The sequence below is a fragment of the Pleurodeles waltl genome, chromosome 3_1 (assembly GCF_031143425.1).
Source record: "Pleurodeles waltl isolate 20211129_DDA chromosome 3_1, aPleWal1.hap1.20221129, whole genome shotgun sequence".
NCBI lineage: Eukaryota > Metazoa > Chordata > Amphibia > Caudata > Salamandridae > Pleurodeles > Pleurodeles waltl.
In genome coordinates, this window is record NC_090440.1 from 1,764,027,205 (window position 1) to 1,764,051,820 (window position 24,616).

The 24,616-nt window shown below is 43.1% G+C and overlaps 1 protein-coding gene across 1 annotated transcript in view; it reads left to right on the forward strand.

Annotated features, from left to right (window-relative positions):
- Window positions 1-948: 948 nt before the first annotated feature.
- PLCL1 (phospholipase C like 1 (inactive)) overlaps window positions 949-24,616 on the forward strand; it is a 159,096-nt gene continuing 135,428 nt past the window's right edge. The window contains exons 1-2 of the mRNA XM_069225754.1: window positions 949-3,415; window positions 14,123-14,326. Of these exons, the coding sequence (XP_069081855.1) occupies window positions 995-3,415; window positions 14,123-14,326 (2,625 nt within the window). The 5' untranslated portion in view covers window positions 949-994. The remainder of the gene's footprint in view (window positions 3,416-14,122; window positions 14,327-24,616) is intronic.

The window sequence follows — 24,616 nt, forward strand, 5'->3', positions numbered from 1 at the left end:
TTCCCATAAGAGACAAACTGCGTTCCACCTTGGACCTAACTCACTTTTAGATGCCAGCCTCAAGCCTAACATATCAGCTTCCCCACAGTACACACTCACAGTTGTGGAGGGATTATTCTGACCCGTAACTCCGGTGGACCATGCCTGCCGGCCCCTACGAGCATGCCTCATGATTGCCAATGTAGAGATTAATTTACTCCAATGTGAATGGAATAATGTTTGACACCTAAGCCTGACTAGGAACATGTTGACTCCCTGTAAGAAATAGTAAAACTCGTTTTGCTTGTTTTCAGTAATAAGTTGGAATTTTAAGGCATTCTTCAGTATAAACCATGTCTGGTTTGAAATGAGTTGACGAAGTCTTAAATACAAGCTAAACGCCATTAGGGGGAGGGAGGATGAGTTCAAATTTGAATGCTGTTATTCCATCTATTACAAAGACGGTAATTCTGTGGAGACTAGGAATGTCAACCAGGCCAGATCTCTGGTGCCAGCACATGACATTATGATTAGAGCTGTGCTATGTTGTTTACTAACCATTACTTTCAGATCTGCTTTACTTTTCTGTCACTATTCCACCTACGGTTTTGTTATCATGGTGGTAAACTTCTTAGAAGGAAAGATTTGTGCAACATTTTTAGGATAAATATTGACAACAAAAATGAGTTCCATTAAGATTAATTGCAACTACATTTATTTTATGTGGCTATACAGAAACTCTGATGTTTCAGTTGTACTTGATTTATCTGACACCCATGTTGTAAAATATAACTATAGAAAGTGAATATAAACATGTAAAGTGTTATGACCACTGAATGCTAGGGAAACAAAGTATATGTGGGCTGAACAGCCATTTGAAGTGCAACGACGTGAACGAAGATCAAACAATATGCCTCGACTCACTGTCTAAGAGTTTCAGTTTTGTTTATTTCTTTTATTTTAGGATCCAGCAAATCAAAAAACAGGAAGGAAGAAAACTGTGTCCTTCAGCAGCATGCCATCAGAGAAGAAGATCAGCAGTGCCAGCGACTGCATAGGTTTTATGCAAGGAGGATGCGAGCTCAAAAAGGTCCGCTCAAACTCCAGGATTTACAGTCGCTTCTTCACTCTGGACTCTGACATACAGGCTCTGCGCTGGGAGCCTTCTAAAAAAGATCCAGACAAAGCCAAGCTTGACATCTCCGCTATAAAGGAGATCAGACTAGGTAAAAACACTGAAACATTCCGAAGCAATGGTCTGGCAGATCAGATCTGTGAGGACTGTGCCTTCTCCATCCTTCATGGTGATAGTTTTGAGCCGTTGGACTTAGTCGCTAACTCAGCTGATGTGGCCAACATATGGGTTTCTGGACTCCGTTACCTGGTTTCTCATAGCAAACAACCCCTGGACTTGGGAGAGGGTGGGCAAAATACACCAAGGGTCACGTGGTTGAGGTCTGTGTTTGAAGCAGCTGATGCGGATGGGAATGGGGTCATGCTGGAGGATACCGCAGTGCAATTAATCAAGCAACTCTCCCCTGCCTTGAAGGAATCAAAGATCCGGTTAAAATTTAAAGAGATCCAAAAGATCAAAGAAAAATTGACAACTAGAGTTACAAATGAAGAGTTCTGTGAAGCCTTCAGTGAACTTTGCACCAGGCCTGAGGTCTATTTCTTGCTAGTACAAATTTCCAAAAACAAGGAATATCTGGATGCCAATGACCTTATGCTGTTTTTAGAATCTGAACAAGGGATGGCCCAGATGACTGAAGAAATGTGTCTTGATATTATTCTCAGATATGAGCGGTCTTTGGAAGGACGTGTGAAGGGATTCCTTGCCATTGATGGCTTTACCCAATACCTATTGTCTACAGAATGTGATATATTTGACCCGGAGCACAAAAGGGTGAGCCAGGACATGACACAGCCTTTGTCACATTACTATATCAATTCTTCCCATAATACATACCTAATTGAAGACCAGTTTAGGGGTCCTGCAGATATCAATGGTTATGTCAGGGCTTTGAAAATGGCCTGCAGGAGTATTGAGTTAGATGTCACTGATGGTCCAGATAATGAACCAACCATTTGCAACCGAAATAGCATGACATCACCACTCTCCTTTCGAAATGTCATTGAGGTGATCAACAAATATGCTTTCATCTCTTCTGAATATCCTCTCATACTCTGTATGGGCAATCACTGTTCAGTTCAACAGCAGAAGGTTATGGTCCAACACATGAAGAAGATTTTTGGAACCAAACTTTACACAGAAACTCCCTCAACTGCTGACGCCTATTTGCCCTCACCAGAGAAATTGAAGAAGAAAATAATTCTTAAGGGTAAAAAGCTTCCTTCCGACTATGACCTGTTGGAAGGAGATGTTTCTGATGAGGATGAAGAAGCTGAAGTTTCCCGAAGGATGTCCGAGGACTACTTTGGTGAACAGAAGTTTATCTGCCTTTGCAAGGAGTTGTCAGACTTGGTATCTATTTGCAAGTCTGTACAATATAGAGACTTTGACACCTCCATGAAGAGCCAGAACTTTTTTGAGGTTTGTTCCTTCAGTGAGACTCAGGCCAGTAGAATTGCCAATGAGTACCCAGAGGATTTTGTCAACTACAACAAGAAGTTTGTATCCCGTGTATATCCCAGTCCAATGAGGATAGATTCCAGCAATGTCAACCCCCAAGACTTTTGGAACTGTGGCTGCCAGATTGTGGCTATGAATTATCAGACTCCAGGTCCCATGATGGACCTGAACACTGGTTGGTTTTTACAGAATGGTGGTTGTGGCTATGTCCTTCGACCTTCTATCATGCGAGACGAAGTGTCCTACTTTAGTGCAAACACCAAAGGTGTTGTTCCTGGAGTATCTCCTCAGCTCTTGCATGTCAAAATCATTAGCGGTCAGAACTTTCCAAAGCCCAAAGGAGCTTGTGCAAAAGGTGATGTAATTGACCCCTATGTGTGCATAGAGATTCATGGAATTCCTGCAGACTGTTCGGAACAGAGAACTAAAACTGTTCAGGAAAATGGCGACAATCCTATTTTTGATGAAAGCTTTGAATTTCAGATCAACCTTCCAGAGCTGGCCATGGTCCGATTTGTTGTTCTGGATGATGACTACATTGGCGATGAATTCATAGGTCAGTATACGATACCAGTGGACTGCTTGCAGCCTGGGTATCGTCATGTACCTTTACGATCTTTTGTGGGTGAAATCATCGAGCATGCCAAACTGTTTGTCCACATTGCCCTCACCAATCGAAGTGGAGGAGGAAAGTCACAAAAACGTGGACGCTCATCACGAATAGGAAAGAAGGCAAAGGAGTACACAATGCTGAGGAACACTGGACTCAAAATTGTGGATGACATGTTCAAACTCGCTGTCCAGCCATTACGGGAGGCCACTGATGTCCGGGTCAACATGCAGGTTTGTGAGCAACAATCATATACTTTGCTTTCGTTTTTTAACATTTAGCAAACTATATTAACTAACTAATTTAGTTAGTTAGTTTTAGCAAGAGCGTTCACTGGAGAGCAAAAAAAATATGTTAATTAACATAACTAATTTGTTAGGTAGTCTATACGCTATAAAGCAGTTAGAATTTACTGTTCATTCCAAAGTGATGATGCAAGACTTCAGTCTTGTTATGTCTACCTTGTTTTTTAATTGAATTTGTTGTTGGGCTTAGAATAGAACCTGAACATCAAGAAATATTTTTTTAAACTACAGTATTATACACTAAACCTACTGACTTTTGACAGCTGTCCAAAAAGGAAAGAATGTAAATGTTGACCTATAGCATACCTTTCACAGACTGTTCAAATAAACATTCTGTTATTATTTTGAGATTGTATCACGTCTTGCAAGGCATCATTCAAGTACCTAACCCATTTTCGATTATACTGCACCCCCATAAATTGTTGTTCTGCTTTTATTTGCATAATACCACCTACATTTATAAGGCTGATATTTTTTATTCTGAGGATCATGATGTGGAGAGTAGGGCGACCAGGCATGTAGAGAGTATGGTGACCAGGGACCCGGATTTCCCAGGACAGTCCCGTTTTTTCATCAGCGGTCGACGTAGATTTTGGCTAATTTGGTTCCAGTCCCAGTTTTCAGAGAGGGTCAACTGAAAACAGTGACAGGCACTTTTTAGGTGTTCCAAAGCAGGGCTAGGTAGCAGCTGTTATAACTAAGCAATTTAATTAACAGGTAAGATGCTGGTTTTAAAAATTATTATTTTTTTTTTTTCTTAGTGCCTCTTCTGTGTTTCTGTGTTTAGGAGGGCTGTCATTCTTTCCCACCTATTTGATGTAGAATTGTAGACCTTCCTCTGTTTTTGCAAAATGTCCCGGTTTTTGGATCGCAAGATCTGGTCACCTTAGTAGAGAGGGGTATATTTCAGAATCCAATTGACTTTCTACATTTTCAAGACAGAATGCCTCTTAACCCTGTAAAAATAAATACTTAAATCATAGCCGGATCTTTCACATGAACTGTTGCAAAACACAAGTGTTATCTTTCAATATATGTACACGTTTGTACACGTGTAGCTCTTAAAGGGTTCACAATGTTTGATTTAATCTTCCATGGTACAGTAAGTTCACTGAAACGTGAAGCTTGTATGTTATTAGCTGTTAATGACAGGAAGCCACTCAGTCCAAAGAGATCTAAATTTGGTGTAATTAGCCAACCAAAGACAGAGTTCCATTTAATAGTGAGGTTTTACGATGTTTTAAGCATTCTCAATTTTGAAAGAGCGTGGAACCAAAACAGTTTATATTTTCGTCATTTATCCTGGGGTTTGCCTGTTTTTAGGCAGCTTCAGTTTTCGCAAATCAGATACTTAAGTCTCAGGGGGGTCGAGCAACTTGTCATATATTCGTGCCCGATGTTCAGTATGTAATTATATTCTGCTAGAATCCATAGATATGATTCTGCTTAGAAAACCGATGAGAGGAATTTAGCACACCACAATTTTGGTTATGTGTCAAAGCCAGGTCCTTAACCACTAGACATCATCTTCTCCGTTGAGGAACACAATGAGAGGATGTTAACCTTTACCCATTTGTGGGGCAACTATAGTCAAATGGGTACTACAGGATATATGTTTAGATAATTACAATTATTATTTAAACAGCCAGCTGAAGGATCTCTGTTTGATCAAATGGATAGAAAACGTCATAATATATGAACCTGTGATATCCAAGTTAAATAACAACTGGGTAGTCTTAAAAGACAACAATGCAGGAACTGAGTGTTTAGAATTTGTATGGAACTCATCTCTGGATAGAAGAATGTTTTAAAGTTCTAATACTTTTGAGTTTGGAAGGATATGAGGTGGAGGACAATAACATGATTTGTCTACCTTAATTCAGTTTTTTGAAGTTAGGAAACTGGTATCCAGTCTTGAGATTTCCTGAACCTAAAATAAACAATTGAGCCACTCCATGACAACTCTAATGCATGGCATTCAGAAACTTGGTCAATGCATTGTTAGACTTCTATATCCCTTACTTTGCTTACTTCATATTATATACACTATGGCTGTCTTTTCAGTTTGGCTCTCTCTTTGTCTCACAAATACAATTGAGCAATCAAGGTGGCGGGGTAACTGAATAAATAATGTAGTTTATTGACAATGGTCAGAACAGCAGACTGAACAAAGCATTGAGATTATTTTTTCCAAATTGATACAGAATGTGTTGCAAGTCTTAAATCTTCTTTGTTGGATAATAAATTATTTCATAATCAGAATACTTCTGCTTATTCCAAAGAACCATTCTACATATTAATTTAGGAGTGCTTCTTCATTCCTATTTAACAAATGATAAGGAGTCTGCCACCGCCAAGCTGCCTCGATGTATTTAAAGGAGAGTCAAACCACGTAGGCCTGATTACATATTAGGAATGGACATATGTGGCGGTTCTGGGTTGACCAGATTACCTCTTGTGACCAGTAACTCCACACACATTTACTCCTATTGTGAGTAAATCCCCTGGGAATGGGAAACAACTGAGTGGGAAAGGAATTACTGCCCTGTATTCTGCATGATATCCACTTTTCAATGGAGTTTAACACATACATTTTAAATTTAGGGTCCGATTTAGAATTTGGCAGATGGGTACTCCCGTTCACCATATTGCAAATGTGTAATAGACTTATAATGAGGTGGACATGCAGTGCTTAATTTCAGTCAGTGGTTTCTGGTGCTCAGTACCTCCACTTAATTGGCAACACCAGCACAGTCTGTTTGTTTAACTTTGAGATGAACACAACAACACATGTTTACTAATTCCATATACATAAAAAAATACTAATACCTACTGCCCAAGCCATTCTTATACTTTGAAGGCCTGGAATGGCCTGAATTGTCACACTTGCAGGAGTGTGATGGTTTGTAGTTGTGTGGGTACTTTTATTGTCAGCACTGACCAGGGCAGTGGGTGGTGTAAGCTACTGTGGCTCCTGACATGGGCCCTGGCACTTATTTCTTTTATAAAATAAGCACTGTGGACAGGATGTCCATCACGTTTGTGATGAAGTACCCATTTGCCAAATTCCAAAATCCTAGGCTCACAGCTGTGAGTTTAGAAATATACAATGCATGGTTCTTTTGCACCTTGCTATGCAATTCTATATTGATCCTTCTCTATTAATTTCCGATGTCTCTGGTCCATATAACATAGAATAACGTCACCGATCCTGTCTATGAAGGCCACCATAAGCCAGAAGCCACTGCCACTGCCACTGTGCTGCACCTCACTGACACACTCTGGAAGGGAGATCTTATTTCATACTGTCCCACTTTACATATAGTTGTCAGTAAAACATTTACGAAGTTACAACCACCCTTGGATTTATTTTCTTATTTATTGATCAGATGCAGAGGACTGATTCAGAATGCCATCTTTTTGTGAAAAGTGTAATCCTGAACTAAAATAATAAAACTCATAAAAAAGTTTTGTGATTTGGGGCACTCATTGTTGACTAGAAATTGATTTTTCCTTATAGGTTCCACATATGTGCTATGTGATTGATCCTTTTGCAATTGTGAAGTGCATCAAGCTTTTGAAAAAGAATATCTTATATTAGCTGAGGAGAAAATCTGGCAGAACAAATCAGAACATCATGTTTGCATGAACATTCCTGGAAGTTAGGAATATGGCATGAGAACCCTGTCCCTTTCGGACTTGAAATGCTTGGTTAGATAGAATGTATTTCAAAGTTCTAGTGCAATGAATCATTACATGTGGATTGAAGGTATGCCTAGATAAACAATGTGTATTCCCCAACTTGATTTTAAAGTAAATAATCAAAAAGGTTTATTAGGCCCCCTACAATCTCCAGTTGTGTAATATTGATATGCATCTTGGATTCAAACTTTAGGCAGGAAAAGGGGCAGCCAACACAAGTTTTGTGCATAGGAGTGCTTTTTCACAGTTGTGACTCAAAGGGCTAAATGTTCAGATTCCAAATTCATAAAACTATGATAAACAAAATGATGCAAAGCATGTTAAACACAGCCACTGTCAAAATAATGTAACCATCCTTTGGTAGGCTGGTTTAATGCATCCAAAGCATCAAATGAGGAAGGCACTTCTTTGAATGTTATACATAACATATAGTAGACAAGTAATATTATATTGTAGTCTCTATCACACAGTAATTATTTTTCCTTTGTATTTCTGGGTCCACCACATGACAAATACCAGGGAAACTCACTTACTCTGTACATATAAAATCACAAGCAATAGGTCTTCCTTGCATATTCCGTACCAGGCAGGAGCCTGCCCCAGCACCGCCCTCCCCCAAAATAAAACCTTCAATTGGGCTCAGACCATTCTGCACCGGATTAGCTGTAGACACTTAAATGAAAGTTGTATTACCACCACCCCAACAGGTACAATAACCAGCATAATCAAAATTGTTGGTGTGATGTCATGAAGTTGTTTTGGAATACAGCAAAATGTTACTTTGCGCACTACATTACTGTAGGCAAAGGACAAAAGGAAACTTTTCTTTTGTGAATATCATAACCACTTCAGTAAATTGAGAAAATCCACCAAGGACTCATATTGACTGATAAATACCACACCAGAGGGACAGTGTATGGAGTGAGGTTCTTTCTGCCTTCTCCCAAAACTGCTCATTATTTCGAGGGTGGTCGAACCTACTGATTTCCAAGTGGAGCCCACACAGTCTAAGTTGCTCAGGGACTTAACACCCCTAATGCTTCCCTCCCATTTACCAGCTTATCAATGCTTCAATTCAAAAGGTCAACTTCCCAGAGCCTTCAGGGAAGAGAATAGTCCGTCCTCATCTAAAAATCCAATCTGGGCCCTAGAGTGCTTACAAATGCCAAAACTTTCACAAGCTCGCCAGTATTGGCCACATATTTTGAAAACAATTACTATAGCCCAACTTAAGAAACCCCTGGAGGCTCCTAATAGTACATTTCCACTTTACAGTCTAGTTTAGACCAAGTCATGAACAAGTGATGGCATGCAGACTGTCGATGAGGGATCAGCCTGTTTGTTGGTGATGTTGGAACTCTCCGGAAACATTCAGTGCTGTGGATCACCATATTCTCTTGAGTAGGTGACCATGGTGGCTCAGACACATCTTAACAGTTTAAGGTGCTTAGGATCATTCCTCTCACTTTGCACCCACAAGGTAACGTACATGTTCGCCTTGACCGCATAGTTTGCTCCACAGACGTCATCGCATACTTTAAATGCACAACATACTTGGATAAGACATTTTTCGACCACATATTACCATCTACGGATATACTTTGGGGACCACTGCCAACACCAATCCACACCTGGAAACGCCAACCCTTGTGGCTGGAAAATGTAACCATTATGTCTGTATTAGCAGAGACAATTACATCATGCTTTACTGACAATAATGGATCTGTGTCCACCTCTCTGGTGGAGTAGAGGGCCTTCAAGGTGGTTGTGCAGGGGATCTTCATCTTTTAATAATAATAATAATAAGAAGAAGAATATTAAATACAACTTTATTCAGTCAACATAACCATCAAAGCAAAACCATAAAACAATTTAAGATCATAAATAAGTTAAAACATAGAGAAGTTAAAAGGTCAACCAACAATTACAATAAAATATGAAACCTCCCACTCCTTATCCAAAACATACTTATTTACAGAGCATTTTTTTTTTTTTTTTTTTTAGGAAAACGAATGTGTATATCCCAGGCAGCCACAAGGAACTTGCTAACCGCAGAGATTAAAATAATTGAAGTGTCATTCTTCAAAATCCTTAAAGCAGTACAACATTGTCTTATGCCCAGATTCTGGCAAATCGTACGAATCCACTTACGCTGGGGAATGGAATATGCCGGGCAGAAAAACATAAAATGTTCAACAGATTCAATACTGTCACAACAGGCAGGACATAGATCAGATGTTGATGATGATCTCCAACTGTCGGTTAAAGACAACAGCGGTAAACACCCAAAACGAAAACGAGCATACAAACTCTTTCCCAATAAGTCGGGTATAAGGTCTAAATAAAATTTGAACTGGGGATACCACTTGAAATCAAGAAATTGATTAGTCAGCCGACCATGTGATGTACAAAAGAGTAGCTTGTTTCTTACGTAAGACCAGTAAACGAATTTAAAAAACGATTTGTGGTTTTTCCCTATGTTCTGTGGAATATTCCAATAACTTTCACGCCCCAAGGTACAAAACCATTTTGACACATGCCAGAGCTGTGGGATAGAAACTGCATTCAGTCTTTTTAGGAGGTCAAGAAGAGAATCCCTTTATGATAAGCTCAGGAGTAGTCCAGATCATTACCCAAAAGAGTAAGGGTCTCAGAGCTATCAGATCAGAGATCCGATTAAACCTGAGATCCAGAAAAGCCTGGGTCAAGGGTGTACTACGAGGGCATGCAAGTAGAGCCCTGGCAATATTGTTTTCACCCACACTCAATCTATTGCTGTTATGAAACCCCCACACCTTGCCACCGTAGGCGGCTGCGCCCTGTGCCTTTGCCAAATAGATCTTAATAGCCGGAGAGACGGCTTTTGTTACAGTGCTTTTATAAAAACATAGGATAGTGCCCGCCCCATACTGGAGAAGTACTGCACTTTTACTAATCTGGTCCTCCCATTGTAAATTTTTTTAAATCCTCATTCCAAAGAAGTCTATTGAACTGACCTTACTTAAAGGGGTCCCATCTAAAATAATAGAACATCTCTTAATTGATCCTGAACTAAACACCATTAATTTAGTTTTATTAATATTCAGTTCCAGGCCATAATCTACACAATATAATTTGAACCTGTCAACAAGAGTCTGAAGACCCATTGGGGTCTTGGAGATGAGTAGAGAATCATCTGCAAAAAATAATATAGGGATTTTCTGCGCGTTTAGGGAGGGGGCATCATTCTGACAGAGGGATAAAACTTGTACCACCTCATTTATAAATAAAGTAAATAAGGTTGGGGCCAAGACACATCCTTGACGGACCCCCCGCTGAATGGGAATATGATCTGTTAATTCTCCCTGGTTACCCCATCTGACCTGGGCATATGTATTCTCATGTAACCGTTGTAATAGATGGATCATATTGGTAGGAGTGCCCATTCTATGCAACACTTCCCATAGTTTTTCTCTGGGGACCATGCTGAAAGCAGACCGAAGGTCCGCAAAAACGACACATACATTTTGCTTGGCGAGGACTTCATCTTTACATTGGTGGGAGCCCACCAGACCATTGACAACCAACTCTGGGTCGCCAAAAAATCATAATAAGCTCGGATACTAGGTCCATTATGAATCCTGCCCTTACCCAGGATTTGGGGAGAGAAAGAGAGGCACATGCTGCCCTGATGAATCACTTTACATGCTAAGTTTGGATAGTGCACAAGGTGCATACCTAGGCCGAGGCTGACTAACCAGGCAGAATCCTGGCCACGTTGGTGTCTCCACACAACCTGGGTGCCTCAATACCCATCATTACAGAAGCAGACGGGGAACGGCACAACATACTGGGGGAAATAAATGCCACTTTCCATACATTATATGCCGGCCTGTACTGGGAGAGATCCCATTACCAAGCTGACTCCAGATGCAGGTTTCTGGAGGCAATGACTTTACCCAGATACTGCAGGACTACTAACTGACTCTAGAAGGCCCTACCACAGAACACAACATTAGAGAGGGGATTAGAAGGCTTCTGAGGGGCCACTCTCCAGACTGAGATGGGCTACCTCTTGAAGTCTATGCCACATATGAGGCCACCCTGGTACTGCACCTCATGAAGGTATATCAGGACACAAATAAACGTGGCAATTTTTCAAGCCTTTGTGGTACCCATTCCAAAACCTGGCCGGGACCTGGAACTTAAGTGTGCCTACCATCCAATCGCTCTCTTATCCATCGATTACAAAATCCTCAGTAAGATTCTTGTGGACCAAATCAAGCCTCTTTTACTGATACTGATCCATTTAGACCAAAACAGGTTTATCCCTCAGTCCAGTACTTCACTGAACATATGCTGTCTTTGCGCAGTCAAGGAGCTAGTGTCCAGAGACTGGCCCATTGTGGTCTGCCTCTTCCTACACCTGGGTGAAGTGAAAAACGACTAGGGGTGCATCCAAGTAACCCTAATGCATCTGGGTATAAATAATAGCAATAAAGGATATAGCAAGACATATCAGGGAAGCATTATTAACTATAGTTTGATTCAGTTTGCCAACTTAATTAGTCACTGAAACGCTCAAAAAATGGCATACAAAATTCTTTATTCAGTATAGGGGAAGTGATGTTAGTTTTGCTTACAGTCCCTGTGTTTCTTGGTTTATACACAACCATCAAACATAAGATCATTTATACAGAACAAATATTATCAAGTAATGTCCCCTTTCCTTAATAATAATCAGTAATGGCTGTACTGTCTATTTATGTTTCAGCCCATTTTGGGAGAATGCATCATACATAGAAAAAGGAAGTGTTGGGTAGGCTCTCATTAGTCTAGTGAGACTACTGGATTTTGAGCAGCAAGATCGTCCACGGTGTGGGAGACTGAGTCTGACCCACTGCGGGTGACACCTGTCGCTCTAAATCCGGGTTTTGCTCTAGCAGTGCCTCATCTCTACCAGGAGATAGGGATGATTAGGCAGCCAAGTGCATGACATATTATACTTCTCAGGGAAGTCGTGGTCACTCATTCACACTTGGGTCACATATATAAATAACAATAAGAGGCAGTATAAGTTTTAATGACTAGTTTAATAAAACAACTGCATTTTAGATAGCAAAGCGTGAGCTGAAATAACCAGGACGACACAACACGACAATATTAAAATGGTGACGAGGAGAGGGAAGCATAAGAATAACGCTATGATATTGTCACTAAGATTTATGGACTATTTCCTATCTAAGTCATATTCTGAGCACAGCATGTTAAGCTCTAATTCTGCCTTTCAGGTTCCCCCGGGAGGACATCAACCCTCATACCTGAGCAAAGGCCTATAGTCTGCGTTAGCATCTGCAGCAAAGCATTCAGTCGTGGTTCCCTGGCTGGAATCTCCTTCTTAACGTGTAATGGGACTAGGAAGTGTTTTTATAATAACACAGCTGATGTTCCAAGAAAATTTCCCTACGTAAGGATGTGTATTTTCTACGAATGTTGGAGACTAAACTTCTACCACATTCACCGGCAATGTACTGAACTGTAGCCTTGACTGAAGCACAAAGTGATCAAGAATGTCTTGTTTGAGAACACAGTACTGGGCTAAGCAAAAACAGTTAAATAGATGAAAATAAAATAAGACCGTAAAACTGGTTACTGTAAAAATAACAATGTGAAGCCTAATAAAATATATCTAGATCAAAGTGCACAGCGGCCTAGTGTGTTAAACTAACGTGCATGAAGCTATAACTAAAATGGCTACACAACAGAAGAATGAGGAGAAATAATGGTATTTCTCCTCGTTGTGTTTCCCTTATGCCTCCCCTAGGGAGGCGTAGACTTTTGAAGCATTCCCAAGTTCAAGAGATTTCGTAAACTTGGAAATGTGTGAAATGCCTTGGGTGTTACATGTGAAAACATCCACTATACGCTCATGGCACACCTCACTAACACAGGATGAGGCAACGTAGTGACCTGTGCTGCATAACCTCAGTCCATATCTACAAAGCCATGTAAAGCCCTGCAGTGTGCGCCACCGGATAGTCACTAAAAGTGACGTTCTGATGGCACACAGGGGCTTGTGTCCCTAGACTTAAAGAGCAAGATTTAAAAAAGTCAGATTATTATTGGTATGGACTTTGGAGTCAATTTATGCTTTTTGAATTTCATATACCTTGCCAGGGTTGCTACTGGGCTGCTACAACCATTTGAGTTTTCTAAAGAGTAGTGCTGTGATTTACATTTTTGCCTGAGCTAATATACATGACTATATTTGTTCATGCAAAAACATTCACGAGAAATTTTACATTTTGTGGACTTGGGGAAAATATTTGTTTTCGCAGAGAAGTTCCTTCCCCTACTCCCTCACACATGTTCTGTTTGTTTTTTCACTTTCTAACACTGAAAAACAACTTATTCCTGTCCTTGACATGAGTACATCTCTACCTATTTTCAGGTAATGGGACATGAAAAAGGTTGTGAATGCCCATAATTGTATGTTTGTGGGTGTTCACAAACTATCCAGTAAATATGTTTATGAATGTAGGCCCACATTTTGTAAATCATAGGCATGGATTTATACTTATAAAAAGATAGTTTTGGCCTATAAAGTGAACTTACATAAACTGACTGATGAAAAATATTTCTATTCCTGATATCAGTCCTGAAAATCCGATGGTGCATAAAAAGCTCAAGGTGTTGAAATAGTTACCAATTTTGAAACTGAGAAGAAATTATTCTTATTGTGTGCACCACTGGCCCAGATGTCTTTTGCGTTGTAGATCGGATTTCTGCCCACTTCTAATAACCTTCCAGAACCAAGTTCCTAAGGCTAGAAACTGAGTTATAAAAAATCAACTGTAGTGTCCCCAAGCAGTGAGCCCACTTTAGAAGGAGTGAGTGGTTATGTGTTTTGACTGAAATGACCCAGAACACTGATTTTGCTTTGTGCTTCATCAGAATGCAATAGTGTCTGTGAAGGAGCTGTGTGGCCTACCTACCAGTGCAAGCCTGAAGCAGTGCATGCTGTCTCTGTCCTCCCGCCTCGTGAACAATGATAATTCTCCATCGGTGGTCCTGAACATGAAGGAGAACTTTCCTTACCTGGAGCCAGTGGGAGCTACACCTGAGCTGCAGAAGAAGATCCTTTCTGCATACGATCTGGTAGGAGTTTTTCCCGTAATTTTGACACTGTGTTTGTGTTTCAGAAGTGGGTCCTGGTCTTGTATGCTAACATTCCTAGGTCAGTACATATGAAGGTTCATCGCTGCATGTAGCTAAAGATTATCTGTTTTCAACTGTCAGTGGTCCAATGCATTTGAAGCTATGTGGAATTTGGCTTTTTGTTGAGTTTGCTAGACTTTCTTCTGCTGCAGTTAGGAGGCCATTGGTAGATCACTGGTGAATTGAATAGAGATGTGTCAGCTTTTGAAAGATCATAACTTAACAAATACCTAATGGCAAACACACTGTCAAGGTTGGTTATCCTGCAACCTATTCGCCCGATCAGATTCGGTAAAGGGATGATGTGAAAGATTATTATATTAGAGTTTTGTACTAAGGTGTGTTTTCTCTCTCCGTGTTTGGCCTGTGTTTTTCATTGCAAGCACTCGCAACTAATTACAGAAATTGAGGTAGCAGACAAAATGCAGTATGTCAGATAGACCAGTTCCCTGCCCCAATAGCTATCCAACAAAATTGGATTGTGAGTGAAAAGTTGTGTTTATCATTAACTACGATTGCTTGTAGAGACCCTAAGATTATTGCCTGTATTGTTTGCAATTAACATCCAGCTTTTGCATGAGCTGAAATAGATGATGCGTAGTCAATTTCAATTCTAATTGATTGAGGCATTTATGCAAAACATTCGTAATTCAAAGCACTTTAACAGTGTGAGTTTTAACAAAAGAGCTTTGCCCAAATATATTGATGATTACATAAAGAGATGTCTGACCCTGGATCACTCATAAATATTCTGGTTGTCAGCTTTTACATCCTCTAAAATAAGGGCTATTTGGAGTTATACTAAACAATTTAAGCAAATTAATGAGGTCACCAAACCATCTCAACAGCAACTAAAGCTGCTGAGGGTCATTTATAAATTCAGTTCAGATCCCGAAGTGGCTGCTATTACTTGAGCAATAATAGATAGGAAGCAGTGCTGGGGTGTTAAAATATTATACAGGAAGTTCATATTACTGACCTAAGCTTTTAGAGGTTTAACAAAAGCAGGAGAAGATTATTCATAATATTAGCAGTGTGGAGAACAACATGAAATTTCAGATGCTGACCTCCGCTTCTACGATTGGCTTTCCAGTGTTTTTGTTGTGTGCGCTTAGGTCTGGTAAACCATGCATATTTTTTTGGCTACCACATGGTTAAATTGTGGTTTGATTAGCTAGTTGATATCCACCAGTAGATGCCCAGTTGGGATGTAGAAAGCTATAAAAACAATATTGCTCTAATTCTCAAAGTCAGTTCCACTGTACGGGCTTTACATCTCTTTTTAAAGTTTTAAAGTTTTGTCACTCACTGCGCTGACATCCTTTGCTCTAATATGAAATGTACTTAATTAAAATGCTCCGTTTTTCACTGGTCTGTGAGGGGAAAGATCCAGAACAACGCGTCCGGAATCACGCTTGCATTGTTCATGCAAGCGGAACAACGCTTGCCTGAACAACGCAGGCCTTTTTCTCTGCCTTAACCACGCATGTGCTGAACAACGCACATGCGTGGTTAAGGCAGAGGAAAAGGAAGATCCATCGGGAGGGGACACAGTCAGGTAAGTGGAGCTTGGGCAGGGTTGGGGGTAGTTTTTAGGGGTGGGAGTGGGGGTGACGGGGTTCGGGTGGTGAGGTTATTATTATTTTTTTTTTAAGGGGCGGGGGATCGGTACTATGGTTTTTAGGGAGGGGAGTCGGGGTTATTTTGTTTTTAGGGGCGGGGTGGAGGGTCGGGGAAATTGTTTTTAGGACAGGTGGGATTTTAGGGGTGGGGTTCGGGGTAATTTTGTATTTAGGATAAGTGGGGGGTTGGGGTAATTTTGTATTTAGAGCGGGAGGGGGCGGGTTATTAGGGTAGGTGGTGGGGGTCGGGGTAATTTTGTATTTAGGGTGGGGGCGGATTTTTAGGGCAGGCAGAGGGGGTCGGGTTTTTAGGGGCAGGCGTGGGGGGAGTCAGGGTACTTTTATTTTTGGGGAGTGGGGGCCGGTTTTAGGGCTCAGGGTGGGTGGGGGCTTATCGGGTAGTTTTAGAAGGTGGGGGTCGGGGTACTTCTGTTTTTAGGGGTGAGGTGGGGGAATCGGGGTAATTCTGTTTTTAGGGGTTGGGTTGTTTTATTTTGGGGTGGTGGGCGGTTTTAGGGCTCAGGCTGGGTGGGGTATCGGGGTAGTTTTAAGGGTGGGGGTTGGGGTACTTCAGTTTTTAGGGTGAGGGGGTGGCATGTGAAAACTATGCATGCTGTTTCCACACATGCCTTTCCTAGGCATGCCTTTACAATGAAAAATAGTTGTAAAGGCAAGCGTGGAAACAACGCAGTTGTTATTTCAACAGTGTTGTTCAGGCATGCGTGGTTGCCGCATGCATGGTTCCATCATACAACCATCTGTGAGACATACGTTGTGGCTAATGTAAACCTTCCGGCTCAATCGACAACATAGCCAAGGAGACTGCTGCTTCAAAAACATTTATTAAAAGTTAAACTTGTATTGCTTGTAGATAATCACCAAAAGTACATTATATCATAAACCTCATGTTGCATGTTGATATTTATGAACTTGTTAGATGTCTTGTTATCTAATATATTAATATTATTATCTCACCATCACTCCACAGATAGAAGCCAACAATTTAAGCTGTTACTGATAGTCAGTAGCTATGAACCATTAAAAGTTGCACCTGCTCCATTTCATAAAGCCAGGTTTAGCGAGACACATTGAATCAGACATTTTTGGAAGTCTAAGATGTTTAAATGTGGACACTGTTAGCCCCAGGATGCCTCAGCACCTCAACTGCTTGTGAAAAATAATGGAGGTAAATTTTATTCAAATTAAAAAAAGTTCTATGTACACCACAACTGCAAGAGCAACATATTCCAATCAATCTTCAAATCTTCAGAATGCAACACCTTATGGTAACACGTATAATGCAAGAACACTTGCCTTCTAGAAAGCACCCACACTGTTCTACAAATTTTTTTAATTTCTTTTTTTTTTTAATGTTTATTTTCTTCTCTTTAAAACTTTTAATGTAAGCAAATGGCCTCAACGTTTAATCAATAACATGTTTAATTTTATTTTTTCAAACTTTCATTAAAAAAATATAACCATTGCACCAGCTTGCCACAGCCAATATACAAGTCATACAATCATAATGATGGTGCAAAATAATGTGTGAAAGTAGAACTTCATTATAACTTTGGTTTCCAGTCAGGGAAGATAAGAGTGGTAATATTTAGAAATAGGATGTGGAAATATTCGTATGTAAAATGCACATTTGAAGGGCTTGAGCTCAGAATAAGAGAGTGGGAGATGTCATACCACCGGTGTGTTTGAGTTAAGTGCAAATAAAGAAATAATGAAGGAAGTGAATGTGTGATAATGCACCAAATTGCTACCTAATGCTGAACTGAAAGTAGATAGTGAAATCCAAGTCTTGCATGCAATTGTCTAACTATAGGAAAAATATATAATAATATAAGTGTTAAAGGCGGGGATGAATAGAATTTTATTTATTTTTTTAATACATTTTTTTTATTTGAGTTTTAACCGAAACATAGCATAGCCAGTTAGACATTACGTAGCAATCTCTTTGCAATGCACCTAAGCTAAAAACATATGTCGAACATCCCCAGCCCTCTGTCTCCACCCAGACCCCCACACAGCACCCATCTGCACGTTGAGCAGTTCCTCAGTTCAGTTCTTGCATCACATCCATTTGTCCCTGAGGTCTCTCCTGTTTCAATGTGTCAAGGAGTGTCTCCCTCATCACCCCAGGAGTCCATATTCGACAGTCGACTATATCTCCAAGGAATAATACGTCATCCATGCTCCCCATATCCTTTGGAACTTCCACGGGCATCCTCTATTTGTGTACGTCACTTTTTCCCCCATCATGAACCCGTCCATCCCTCTCCTCCACACCTCAACCGAGGGACACTTCTCTGAGCCCCAAAGGCAGACAATATTCCTTTTGGCTACCATCAGTCCCAGTCCACACAACGTAAGCTTTCTCTGGGGCAAGTCAATATCGTTAGATATTCCCAATGGAATATACTTGGGATCTAAGGGAATCCGTACCGACAGCACTCCTTAATCTTGGGACATTCCCATACAACGTGAAAGAAGGATCCAACATTACCACAACCTCTAATACAATTCAGGTGTCTTGCCCTTCCCATCAAATGTAGTCGTTGTGTATCATAGTATACCCTATGTAAAATTTTAAACTGAATCAGCCTGAGTTGTGACCTAATTGCCACATCTCTGGGGAACATCAGTGCCGCCTCCCAGTCTGTCTTCCATCGTTTCCAGCTCTGCCTCCCATCTATTACACAAGTTTACCAGTGTATTTGGCATATTGTTGTTAATAGTCCTATATATAAGGGATGTCGCTTTAGCATCTATCCCACCCATTAATAGTCTGCCTTCTAGAGGAGCGCACTCTGGTATTCCTTTTCCCGGGAGACCCTCCGCTCTCCATGCATGTCTCAGGCGTGTGTAGTAAAAGTGCTGTGTGTTGCTCAGAGCATACTCAGGCCCATATTTATACATTTTGACTCAAACCAGCGCCGGCTAACGCCATTCCTGCGCATCATGCGGGCGCCTTATTTAAGGAATGATGTTGGCCGGCGCTGCGGACTGGTCAGAGTAAAAAAAAAATTACTCAAACCTGGCAGCACCGGCGTAGGGGAAAATGGGGGTTGTGCGTCAAAAAATGGTGCAAGTCAGGTTTGAGGCAAAAATCATGCCTCAAACTGGACTTGCGCCATTTTTTGACGCACAAACCCCATTGAAATGACTCCTGTCTTAGCAAAGACAGGAGTCATGCCCCCTTGCCCAATGGCTGTGCCCAGGGGACTTCTGTCCCCTGGGCATGGTCATTGGGCACAGTGGCATGTAGGGTGGCCCAAATTAGGCCCCCCTATGCCACTTTAAAAAAAAATAAAAAAATACTTCGCTCAACTTACCTGTACTTACCTGGGATAGGTCCCCCCATCTATGGGTGTCCTCCAGTGGTGGGCGAGGGGGCAGGGGGTGTCCCTGGGGGCAGGGAAGGGCACCTCTGGTCAGAGACAAGGGACAGTTGGGCTCACTTCCATGAACGCCTGCCCTCACCCAGGCGTTAAAGCGTCGCACATCAGGCTGTGCGCCATTTTTTAAGGACCGCCCCCTCCTGTGCATCAAAATGACGCAGGAGTATAAATAAGGCGCACAGGCCTTAAAGTAATTTTTTGGGCAGGAACGCCTACCTTGCATGTCATTAACGCAAGGCAGTTTCCCGCATCCAAAAAATGACGCACACAGAGGAATTTTGACGTCCATGGGCTCGGGTGTCAAAGTTTAAGTATGGTGCATGGTTTGCGCCGAATGTGCGTCAAGGTTTTTGACGCACATTTGGCGCAAACAGAGTATAAATATGCACCTCTGTTTGAATGGACGCAAAGGACATAATGGGGGTTATTCTAACTTTGGAGGAGTGTTAATCCGTCCCAAAAGTGACGGTAAAGTGACGGATATACCACCAGCCGTATTACGAGTTCCATAGGATATAATGGACTTGTAATACGGCTGGTGGTAAATCCGTCACTTTTCCGTCACTTTTGGGACGGATTAACACCTCCTCCAAAGTTAGAATAACCCCCAATGTCCCCATCCTCCATCACGTCCCCGACTTTTGAAATGCCAATCTGGTCCCAGCACTCGAAACCCTCCAGTTTCTTAATTTCCCACAGCCAGCCCCTCTCCCAGAGTGGGGTCTCTTTAGTGGGACGTCCATGCCACCCCATCATCTTATTAGCTCTTGTCCAAGCCTTCAAGGCTGCCTGTGTGGCCAGAAGAAGATGTCTAATCCCACTTCCCTCATATAGGAACTGCCTACACGATCTCCTATCCCATTGTAGCCGCTCTAGGCGGAAGGTGGGATGGTCCTCCGATTCGAATAACCAGTCGTTAACATTGACCAGGTACGCCGCCCAGTAATTCGCCTCTAAATCCGGCAGAGACAATCCCCCTGCATATTGATTGCATTGTAGCATCCTAAGAGCTATACTTGGATGTTTCACCTCCAGAGGAAGAGCCGCATATCACGATCTATGACCCTGACAAGGGCTTGGGGCGATCTGATAGTATGTTTTTTGTAAGACATATAGGAGCTTTGGTAAAGGAATCATTTTAATCATTGCCACTCATCCCATCAATGTAAGAGGCAGTGTTTTCCATCTTTCCAAGACCGTCCTGCACTCCTTCAACACCCTCCCCAGGTTATGAGCATGGCATCTGTCAGCTTCACATGTCACGTAGATGGCAAGATATGTGAAGCCCTCTCCTGTGCAGCAATAGGGGCAGCAAAGCATCCCCTTGTGGTGCATAAAGAATTGTTTTTCCAGTTAGTACAATATCCTGAGTGCCTCCCAAATTCCTCAAGCAGGAGAAAGAGCGTCAGAAGGGATACCTCTGGGCGAGTTATGTATAGGAGGACATCGTCCGCATATAAGGAAATACGCTCCTCTTCCTCCTCTCTTAGTCTAAAACCATAAAGGCTCAGGCAGGTGCGGATCTTACACGCTAGAGATTCAAGGGTAAGGGCAAACAGTAGGGGGGACAGCGGGCATCCCTGTCTCGTGCCCTGTGCAATGGGGAATTCAGAGGTGAGGACTTTGTTTACCCTCACCACCTCCACCGGGCTGCAGTAGAGCAAGCGCACCCACCGTCTATATTTTGGACCAAAACCAAATTGCAACAGCGTAGCCTCCAGGAAAGGCCAATGCACCACATCAAAGGCCTTCTCCGCATATAGGGCTAGGAACAGGTGAGGTTCTAGTCGACCCGTGATGGTGGCCAGCCACACATGTGCCATCCTCAGGTTATGTCTTTTGGAGAGTCCAGGCATAAAGCTGGTCTGATCCATGTGAACTAATGGAGAGATAACACCTATCATTCGAGTTACCAGCACTGTGGCCAAAACCTTCACTTCCACATTTAGCAAAGATACTGGTCTGTATGACACACACCTCCATTTGGGTCTCCCTTCTTTATATATCACTGCTATCTCTGCCCTTCTTAAATCCGGGGGGAGCACTCCCTGTTCAGCCTTCAAAAACAAATTTAGGAGATGCAGAGCCAATACATTGCGGAATCTCTTAAAGATCTCCGCCGTAAACCTTGGTGGGGCCCTGTTACCGCCGGTTTCCCGTTTCTGACCGCGGCTGTAACGCTGCGGTCAGAATGCCCAAGGGAGCACCGCCAGCCTGTTGGCGGTGCTCCCGCGGTCGTTGGCCCTGGCGGATTTTACCGCCAGGGTCAGAATGACCCCCTAAGTCTCTGACCACTATTGAGGCAATATTATAATTCTATTCTGTTCGTACCTTCAATAAATGTTCTCACTTAATTTGCTGAGGTGCTACATAGCACACATGGGTCCCATGATTTGGAATGGGTCACATTTATACTTCTTTACTTTGTTGATGGCTCTGATTTCATTACAGAATATGAGGGCCTTCAATTGAACGTGTTTATACTCAGGACCCTACAGTTCCCTTTGTTGTGTTACGTCACACCATTTTGATTCCGTTTTATTGGTAACAAATGTATCCAATCTATTCTTCCACTTCTTTTTATCTTGCAATTCATGTCCAATAGGTATCATACTTTTCCACCTCCTTACATGTTCCGTGGTTAAAGAGATTTCGATTCCAGACGTACCTGGTTGAACACCACTCAATCATCCCATAACCATATGTCTCTGTGCATACTAATGTAAATATCCACAACTCTGAAGTATACTTCACCATATGCTGTCAATTCTATCCATCCCCCTGGGGGGCGGGGCCAAGATGGCACCGAGGACGGACGCTTCTTGAAGAGCTCTGTAACGGCCTCCGCCAAAATATCCTTCTTTAAATATTCTACCCTTCTGAGACACACCAATCCAGAGAGGAAGAGTCTCTCCCCCCTCCACCTTATTTGTGGGGGTCGCCGGCCGGAGGATTGTGAGGCGGCTGGGGCGATCCTCTGTGGTCGCCGAGGAGACGTGGCGAGCCTGGGAATGGAGGCTTCCCCGCCACGAGAGAAGCGGTTGAGGGCGGGGTGCCTCTGAAGAGAGAGGCTGCCGAGATCGGGCCCGTGGCTCGAGAGACTCCCTGCCAGAGTGTCCCTGCAGCACCTGGTGCTTGAGGGCTGGTCGGCAATCCGTTGTGGAGGATGCGGAGGACCAGGGCTGTGAGACGTGGCTCCTTCACGCTACAGACCCCGAAATATGATAGCCGGAGCTGGGGCAGCAGAGGAGTGGAGAGTGGCGTACGCCTTGAATGGGGGAGAGGCCAAGGCGAGGGCCCGCGGATTAAAGGGCACAGTGGTGCACTGCCTGCCGGAGGGCCACTGAGGAGTTGGCAATCCAGAGGGGTTTGCTGAGGTCTCCCAATGGCAAGAGATAAGTAGCCTAAACCGCCTAGACAGGGCAAAATGGATCGATACACCAAGGTGGTAATGCCCCCGATGCCGGTGACGGACCCTGTGGTGGCCCCGGACAATAATGCGCTTCTCTCGGTGATCCAGGCGTCCGGGGGGGGCTCTGGAGAAGCGGATGGGAGAGGTACATTCGGAGGTCTCCCTGCTCCGACAGGACCTCCATAAAGTGGCAGAGCGAGTCACGTCTGCGGAGTCACGCATATCTGAAATGGAGGACACAGTTAGACACCTGTGGAAAGAGGTGTCAGAGATCAAAGTCCTCAAGGATGTAATGTGGCGGCTGGAGGATGCTGAAACCTGAGCAAGACGCAATAATCTCCGCTTTGTGGGTTTTGCAGAGGGGCTTGAGGGGACTGATATGAATCATTTTTTGGAGCAGTGGCTCAGGAGAGTCCTCCTGACTGAAACGTTTTCTGCCTGCTTTTTGATTGAACGTGCCCACAGGGCGTTGGGAGGGAGGCCCCCACCTGGTGCACCCCCTAAGCCTGTGATAGCCCATTTTCTGAACTATCAGGACCGAAACATGATCCTAATGGAAGTACGTAGAATGGGGGTGGTCTGGTATGAAAACTCTAAGATCCTGGTCTTCCCTGACTACACTAGAGAAGTTCAGAAGCAATGCCGTACCTTTGACTCGGTTAAAGCCACGCTTCGTGGTCTTCAGCTCCAGTACATGCTCCTCTTTCCCGCCAAACTAAAGGTCCTGTTTCAGGGGAAGACTTTCTTTTTTCAGCCTCCGGAAGAGGCCTGGGGGTGGATTGAGGAGCGTCCCCGGCTCTCTAGGAAGGGCAGTGGAGAGACTGAGAAGGGAGCCCGAGAGAGGGGCGGTGCGCGACCCAAGGATTGATCTCTCCCGATACGCAGAGAAAGGCAGAGACAGAGAATTGGTAAGGACACGCCATGGCGGCTTCCCCGATGAGCAGAAAGAGGAGCGGACACTACTTACTCGGAAGGGAATCATAGCGCAAGCACTCGGAGGCGCAATGGAGATGCAGTTATGGACTTGCTGACGCCGGAGGGTCGACCTGACCTGTGGGGAGGGGGGGGTCCCCTCACCCGCTACTGGAGGCAATTGACAATATGGAGGTGGATAAAGAGGTCCTGGAGGCCCAGAAGTCCGGAGGGGTAGTTATATGAATGGAGGCCGGAGGAGCCATGCAGACACTGAAAATCGTGACGGGTGCAACTGCACCCGTTGCACCCCTTCCACTTCGCCGGCTCCATTCGGAGCCGGCATCCTCATGGAAGGGTGTTTCCCGCTGGGCTGGCGGGCGGCCTTCTGGCGGTCGCCCGCCAGCCCAGCGGGAAACCCAGAATACCTGCGGCGGTCTTTTGACCACGCAGCGGTATTCTGGCGGTTCCAGCCAGGCCGGCGGCTTCCGCCGCCGGCCGGGGTCAAAATGACCCCCTTAATGAGTTACTGCATAGTTCTTGGGAAAGAGAAGCCAACTAGGGGCAATTACTATAATCAAACGTGACAGTGTGTGGAGTTCCTAGTCAATAGTAGAACACAGAATGTGGTAAGTGACGAGAGACATGGATGCAAGTATGGTATCTATGCCAGCTTAACCATGAGATGCCAATATTGTAAAGCTACAGGGTTCCGCTGATGTCAGCCAGTAACACGGTTAAAAGTATATAAACATTGTGGAGAACAGTTGTGGCATGTGAAAGTTTTTCTAGATAATCGGGGGCCAAGGAGGTCGATTCCATGGATGCCCTCCTACAAACACTCAATGAATTAAATATATTGAACGAAGTATCTTCA